Genomic DNA, 8,206 nt, shown 5'->3' with positions numbered 1-8,206 from the left:
CACACCTTATCACCATTAAATCTGATTGTATTCCCTTCCCCCATCACATCAAGTTTAATGCCCTACCAATAAGCTCCATTAGCCCTTGAAAAAGGCCCTCTTTGCCCTTTTAGAGAGAAGAATCCCATCCGAATTCACCATGCCCAGGACCATGAAGGCCAACCCATTACACGAAAGAAGCCAAAATTGTGGAAGTGTGCCACCAGCCACAGAGTCAGGTATTAAGACTGCTATCAAACAGATATATTATCTGCTCGTTTTCAATGTCACTACTTGCACCTACAAAAGTAGAGTTAAAAATAGCCTGTGCCCCTGGCTAGCTCTCCAACCATCCCAGGGCCCTGAGGTCTCTTTTGACAGCCTTTGGACCATGCATTGTGGCTGTGACACCACGCACATGGAGGACCAGCAACAAGCAGTGAGAGTCTGACGGCTGAACCAGGCTAGGCAGTTTCCTGGGGATGCATGTGACTCATGATCCAGGGAGGCACACCTCTCTGTTGCCCTATCGTCCACTGATTTTCCTGCCACATCCAGAGCCTCACACCTACTGCACAGCAGCACTTGGGAGGGTGAAGTGGACAAGAAGGGCCTTTGCCTGTTGTGCCAAGCAAGGACTTGCCTCCACTCACTCCTTCCTTCTGATCTACTGCCTTCAGCCTGGCAGGGGGAGGTTACACAACACAGATTTCTTTCTGGTCTCTGCTCCTGTCTCAGGAAGGCCAAAGCACAGTTTAACTGATCTATCTCCACCTTGGAGTCCCTGATACTCCATCTTTCTAGCTCTTCTTTTGGAAAACACACTAGGGCCTCTACTTAGTTACACTGCACAGCAGCCTGCTAGACAGACAGCAAATTAACTTTTACTGAATGCATTTAATGACTCTCATTTATGTTATCAGCCAAAGTACTGAGCAGTTAATGTAAAACTAAAGTGAAAAGATTCTCCACTAATTTTAAGGTAACAGAACTGGTACATAGCTCCACTCTTACCTCCCTATTGGTAACTAGGATCCTAAGCTAAATGACAAGTAGCTCAAGAGCTTTGAAAAAACCTTTCACTGCGACTGCTTACTCATTAAAGCAGTGGAAAATATGGTAGAAGACCAGCTCATGAGACTGTTTTCCCTTCAACTTTGTTTATTGATGTACTGAACATGAAAAAGTACAAAGAATCCAAACACAAAAGAAAACATGTACAACCTCTTAAATACCCAACAGAATATATTCTCAATTCCAACAAATGTGAATTAAGTCATACTATACAACTTCAAATAAATACCAGCCTTATATTTTACTAAGTGCTCTGATAAACACTGTAAAGTGAAGCTCAATTTACATGCCTTCTCATCAATGCTGTTAGTTGCTACAGTAGTATAGGAAAGAAGCATGTAGCTATTTCTCCCGCATCAGAAAGTTTGTGATTTCTATAGTATATACAACTTTTAATGCAGAGGATTAGCTTTAACAATCTAAATGCATCTAAGAATGAAGAAGTACTCAGGAAGCCAATTGATTTTTGAATAGCATTGAGTGGGTCAGCATGAAAACTTGCTTATTCACTTTAGCACGCACTTCACAGTATATGTAGTGTACTATACTGAAAATTTTGTAACTACAATTGAAAAGAATAAGAACCAAAAACAACTGCAAAGATAGTGTACAACTATGTTATGCATAGAACATTGCTTTTTCTAAGGGGAAGCATATGAGCATCTCAGTTTATACAAAAAGCAGGACGTAAGTACATAGTTGTCAGTGCATCCTGGTGAAGGCATCAAACCCTCAGCTTTTTTTAAAAAATTTAATTATAAGCTAGATGCTAATCAGAAAATATTCTGTATTTGTTTTCCTTAAATTTCTTCAATACATGGTAAAGACTTTTTCTATTTCCCCAAATAGTGATTTAAGCATCATACAAAGTTAAACTTCAATAGCATACAGGTATTTATGGTTTTCATATGAAAAATGTAAGGAAATTTGCTCAAAACGTATGTTTATACTTTTTTTTTACCACAAACATATTTATAAACAAAAAAGTTGCATCACTATAAACAGCTGAAGCTAGACTATCTACAGACAAAAATAGCAACAAATCTGATGCACTGTAAATTCAAGTCCGCAGGACAAAAAAAAAAAATAAAGAAAAAACAGAAGCAGACCTCAAGTAACAATGTTAATGCCATTTACAAAGAAAAAACTTATACAAAAACATTCAAAATTGAACATCACTTGGCATGTAACTTAAAAAAAACCCTATAATCAAAATTAGCTGAAAGGTTCATAACTTAAGGTCTTATTTACATTACACAAAGCTCAGGTGTTAGCCTTGAACATAACTTTCAAAATACCTCCTAATGTATCCATTTCTGCAGATTTGCTACTGCACAAACCATGCTCAATGTCTTTTCTTAAGACAAAACAATTCTTCAAACAATAGCAAGTACATCACTAAACACCATGAGCTCTATCTGAAGGGAATTCTTTAGGAAGAACAGATTTTTTTTTCCCCCATATCTCAGTGTTCTAAGTTTTCTGCTTGCTTGTATATTCTTTTTTTAAATTTTCATTTGCTCCAAAATCACAAATTAAAGTGAGCCACCAATAACCAGGATGATCAATGACTCCACTGATGATTACAAAAAATGAAACCAACAGTGCATTCCATTGACTTTACTTCTTAATACAAAGGTCTCAAAAGTAGTTCTACATCATAAATCTTTCTAAATTTCCCAACAATTGCAAATTTCCTGGTAAGTTTTAAAAGCTCACTAGGTGTCATACGAAGAGATTTCTCAAAGTATTCAAGTCAAAATATTTGTTCCAGGACCAGTAAAAAGTTTCTCCAAATTTTTTATTTTTTTTTTATAAAAATAGATGCTTTTTTAAACCCACATCAAAGAGGCTCTTATCTCTTTGGCAAGGTACTGCTTTACGAAAAGTTCTTCAGTATTCTTACAATAAGCTTTTATAATGTGTTCCCATTCCCAAATGAAAATGAGAAATAAATACTGCTCATAACTTTATAAATAAAATGTAAACTTCAGATACTTCTCTTGAACAACAAAACAAAACAATAACGCACTACAATGTAAATTAAACACAAAGCAAATCAAGAAATGACAAAAAAATATAGCATCACAAAGCCTCGGTATTTACTCACAGGTTAAAGGCAGTCATGTATAAAGAAAAAAAAACTTCTTCCCTTAGCTGAAACATTTTAAGGTGGACCTTCTTCAAAGAAGGCAATAGAATACGCATTGTGACAGGCAAAAACCCTGCACCTCTTGTCAATACTCAAACACAAAAGATCGTTAAGAAGTTGTAATTCAAATATTAGCAATAAAAAAATCTCACATACTCTTAGGATGCTAAGTAGTCATTTTATCCCCATTTCCACACTGGCATACAACAAAGGCATTTACTAATGCATAAAGCTTCTTGTAAATTGCCTTTGTTGTATAGTTTTCATGTATTAATGCACTGAGAGTAACTTGTTAGGCTTTGTGCGCTTTGTTTGTTTTGAAGGAGACCTGCAATACTCTGTCACCAAGGCGGTATCCATTCAGGCTGGCTATTGCCATAGCTGCCTCATCATAGTTTGTCATAGTCACAAATCCAAAACCTTTGCACTTGTTGGTGTTAAAGTCACGGATGACCTTCACATTGGTTACTGCTCCGAAGGGTCCAAACATTTGCCAGAGGATACTCTCATCAGCGTCAGGGGCCAAGTTATACACAAAAATGCACCACCCAGTTCCTGCATGTCCAGGGATATTAATTCCAGCCAAACTGGTCATTCCATCAATGGTCATTGGAGGAAACCTATTGAAAAATGAGGGAAAGCAAAACGGAATCATAATACAGCTGTTCACACAAAACCCCAGCAAAGTCAAAATAAAAGAGAATGATACAGAGCTTTTCACAGAATGAACATGTTGCTCAGACTAGAAAGATAAGATCAAAAATATTTTTTGTCCCCTAACTGTGCAAACACTAAGTAAAAAAATATACACGAGTAGGGAGAACAGTGCTAGGTATGTCTGAAATGATGTAACAGAAAATCAAAAGAAAAGCATGCTATAAAACCAGTGGGGATTAACAAGTCATTTGAAACAGGAATTCCATGGAACTGCTACAAAAGGCTTGTCTATTTCATGCAAAATGCATCAAAATAAACAATCTCAGCTGAAGTCTCAACATGCAAAAATTCAACACAAGTCTTACTGAAATGTAAGAGTTTGCAAAATACTTCAAAACAATTTGGCTGTTATGAATCAATTAATCCTTTATTACCTCTTTACTCCATAAGCTATGTTGAGCAGATTGTCCAACCTGCAAAACATTTAGCAACATGTTCAGTCTTCAGACTTTTCCACCCTTTAAGATTAAGGAAACTCAGCATATTACTGTCACTTCCATTACACTGTACGGAACCTCATGCAATGCAACGCATCACCACCGGAAGAGCCATGGCACCTTATTACACCTCACACTGAATGCAGAACAGGTATTCTTGTGTAGCAACCACTTGTATAAGAAGTTTATTTTATAAAGTGCACCACGCACAGAAATTCAGCCTAAATCATTTACTGTTATCATAAAGTTACAGTCAGTGATCACACTGGTGAAGCTTTCTACATTATTAACTTGACCGAGAAGGAGAATTTTATTGGGGCTTCTGATATGACTAAAAAGACATGCAGTATTTTGGACCACTAGCAACTGTTACAACATAAACTCCAAAAAAAGATTTTTCATATTCCTACTCCTCCTGGCAATTCCAGAATGCTGGGAGACAGAAGGCTGGTTTGGCTGACCAGGGCTACGGCTAAAAAAGGAGGTGTAAGGACAGTGGAGGCAAAGTCAGGTGGACTGGAAAGAATACAGAGATATTGCTTGCCACTGGAAGGAGAAAATTTGTGTGGCCAAAGCTCAACGGGACTTGAAGCTCACCAATAACATGGTGGACAAAAAACTGACATACTTAAAAAAAAGTTTTTTAAATATGTCAATCTCAAAGAGCAGTCCAAAAATATTATCAGCCGGTTACAGAATGAGGATGATCACCCCACAAACAGGGGGCTGTGAGAATAGTGAACAACTCTGAACTTGCATGGGATCTTCTGCTCCAGCTGGATGCCTACAAGTTTATGGGACTTGATGGGATTCATCCAAGAACACTCAAAGAACTAGCTAATGTCTTTGTGAGGACTCTTTCAATGATTTTTTAAAACAATGTTAGGAATATTGAGTTGACTAGAAGCTGGCTAACACTACCTCAAATTTCAATAAGGGCAAGAAGGATGATCCTGGAAAGTACAGGCCTGTCAGTCTCACTTCAATGCCTGCTAAAAGTTATGGAGATTATTCTGGGAAGTACTGAAAAACACAATCACAGCCAGCATGGCTTCATGAAGGCCAAGTCCTGCTTGTCCAACTTAATTTCCTTTTATTACAGGATAACCCACCCAGCTGATCGAAGAAAATCAGCTGATGTAATCCTTCTGGTTTTCAGTAAAGCTTTTTAATACTGCCTCTCCCAGGATCCTTCTGGACAAACTGTCCATCTCACAGCTGGATAAATGTGATGAGTGAGCAACTGGCTCACAGATCAGGCACAAAGGGTTACAGTGAATGGGGTGACACCTGACTGGTACCTGGTTACTACTGGGATTCCACAGTACTGGAATTCCACATTCATTTTAAGCTCAGTGCTCTTAGTGCTCCATAAATGACTTGGATACAGGACTTGAAGAACACATACTAAGTAAGTTTGCTGATGACACTAAATTGGGAGGACCTGTTGATTCCCCTTTAAGGCAAAGAGACTCTGCAGAGAGACTCAGATGAATCAGAGAGTTGGGCAATCACTCAATGTCACAGGATATTTAAATGTCACATTACATCTAAAAAGGGCGAGTGTAAGATTTTGCACCTGGGATGGGGCAGCCCAGCACGTACAGACAGAACAGGGAATGAGACACTGAAAAGCATGCAAGGGACCTGGGGGTCCTGGTCAACAGCTGACCATGAGCCAGCAGGGCCAAGAGTGTGCCTGAGCATCAGGCACAGCATCACAGCCGGGCAAGGGAGGGGATTGTCCTGCTCTGCTCTGAGCTGGGGCAGCCTCACCTCCAGTGCTGGGGCAGAAATGGGTGACACAACACAAAAAGACACTGAGCTGTTAGAGAGTGTCCAAAGGAAATGGTGAAGGGTCTGGAGAGGAAACTGTGTAAGGAGCAGTTGGGTTCACCTGGCTTGTTCAGCCTGGGGAGCCTAAAGGGTGTCTGCCCTCTACCGTTTCCTTGTGAGGGGAACAGGAGAGGCAGGCACTCATCTCTGCTTTGTGGTGACAGAGACAGGACCTGATGGGATGCCCTGAAGTTCTGTCAAGGGAGGTTTAAGTTAGATACTAGGAAAAGATTCTTCCCCCAGAGGGTGGCTGGACACTGGAGTAGCATTCCTAGGGAAGTGGTCATGGCATCAAGCCTGCCAGAGTTCAGGAATTGTTTGGACAATGCTCTCAGCCACATGGCGTGACTCTTGGGGACAGTGCTGTGCAGGACCAGGAGCTGGACTTGATAATCCCTGTAGGTGCCTCCCAACACAGGATATTCTATTTCAGGATGAAGTGTTTCCAGAATACACACACACAAGATGTCTCCATGTGTTTCTTGCCTCACCTTCTCCCAATTATAGAATGCCACCACAACTCTAAGCCCCTTGAAATTACCTAGCCAATATCCAAAATATAGAGTGCATACAACTCCTATTGATCTTATTCCTGGAGTCTCTTAGACTGCTTCTTTCAAAAAACGTTTATCCTGAAGAAGCTCTTGTTTCTTTCTGGCAAGTCCCAGATACATGAAGTGGAAGTCTTACTATAGATTCTCTTCAAGACTCAGTAAAACATGAGCTTAGGTAAAAAACGTACACTTAATACAGTTTTCCAGAGAGCACTGGTTCTGCAGTGAGCTGGGTTTGCAGAATACACTGACAAGAAAATACTGAACCCCTAAAACAGCAGAAAAAAGGAAATTAAAAAGTACTTGACTATCATCAGTAGACAGTGTGGATGACTGATGTCTACTGTCATTGACATCAGGGACTGGAGAGCAAGGCGAAGAGTTCTAGAAATACCACCACTTACAAGTCCTTGTTACAAGGGCAGACAGATGAGGGACTTAATACAGTAATGGTACCACTTATGACTTTTCATCAGTTACCTTGAAGACTAGAAAATACTCTGGAAAAATTCTCATGGACTTTCACTGGAAAATTTTTAAAGACGATTTAAGCTACACATCTTAGAGAAACTGAGGAACAATTATATAGAGTTGCCTTGGAAAGTACAGCTCAAGTTCTCTCAACAAGAAAAAAAAGGAAACATTACATTGAACCTGTTACTTTTATCATTAAAGTTTAAGCTGTTTTCAGGCCTCTGTCAACTATTAACAGAGATGGGACAATTGAATCAGGTAATCCTGTCTGAAATGTCAACAGCTAAGACTTCTTGCATGTGGAATACATGAAAGATCTAAAGCACTGGTGCCATCTAAACCACACAGTCAGTACCAGATCTGGAATGATAAAATAATGCAAGGCAAAAATCTAAAAAAACAAAGAAAAGACAATTTCTCTTTACAGTGTAAAGATTTAAAATTTGGTAAGACTATCTTTTAGTGATGTAACATTAGTCTGAAGGCATCAACACCAAAAAAAAAAAAAAAAAATCTGTCTGCAACCTCAGTTTACCTTTTAACCAGTTAAATTAAACCTTTTCTTTCTTCCACATCAATAAAAGTGAGAGAGATTTCACTCTCCTATTTACTACAGACATGGTATTACTCAATGCTTTTTGTTACCATTAAACTTTTATGTGGGGCAAATCATAGTATCTTCTCAAGGTGCTTTTAAGCATTAGTTTATGCTTATATTTGGCCCGTATGTATCTCAGAGAAAACCAACAACTTCCCAACGTAAATGGACATTTAATGGAATTGCATTTTTATGAAAGAAAAATAAATCTCCACCAGTCAAAATTTAAAACACAAAGCCTAAAGTTGCAGGACAGGGAAGTTACCTAAGTGCAAAGAACCAAAACCTTCCCCAAAAGAACAACCAATCAAAAAAAACCACCAAACCAAATATAAAACAAAACCAAACCAAAAAACACCCAAAGCAAACAAAAAAGTCCACCTAA

The 8,206-nt window shown here is 38.9% G+C and overlaps 1 protein-coding gene across 11 annotated transcripts in view; it reads right to left on the bottom strand.

Annotated features, from left to right (window-relative positions):
* Positions 1-1,126: 1,126 nt before the first annotated feature.
* The window catches only part of ELAVL2 (ELAV like RNA binding protein 2), an 88,543-nt gene continuing 81,463 nt past the window's right edge, over positions 1,127-8,206 (bottom strand). For 4 of the 11 annotated variants that reach the window (XM_056514514.1, XM_056514517.1, XM_056514521.1 and 1 more), the window contains 2 exons: positions 4,297-4,335; positions 1,127-3,825 (listed from right to left, as the gene is read on the bottom strand). In XM_056514514.1, coding sequence (XP_056370489.1) covers positions 3,498-3,825; positions 4,297-4,335 — 367 coding nt within the window. In that variant the 3' untranslated portion in view covers positions 1,127-3,497. The remainder of the gene's footprint in view (positions 3,826-4,296; positions 4,336-8,206) is intronic. The other 7 variants (XM_056514518.1, XM_056514515.1, XM_056514516.1 and 4 more) reach the window with 3 other exon arrangements.

The sequence above is a fragment of the Oenanthe melanoleuca genome, chromosome Z, assembly GCF_029582105.1.
Source record: "Oenanthe melanoleuca isolate GR-GAL-2019-014 chromosome Z, OMel1.0, whole genome shotgun sequence".
Lineage (NCBI taxonomy): Eukaryota > Metazoa > Chordata > Aves > Passeriformes > Muscicapidae > Oenanthe > Oenanthe melanoleuca.
The sequence above is the reverse complement of the archived record's forward strand: the minus strand, read 5'-3'. Positions and strand labels throughout refer to the sequence as shown.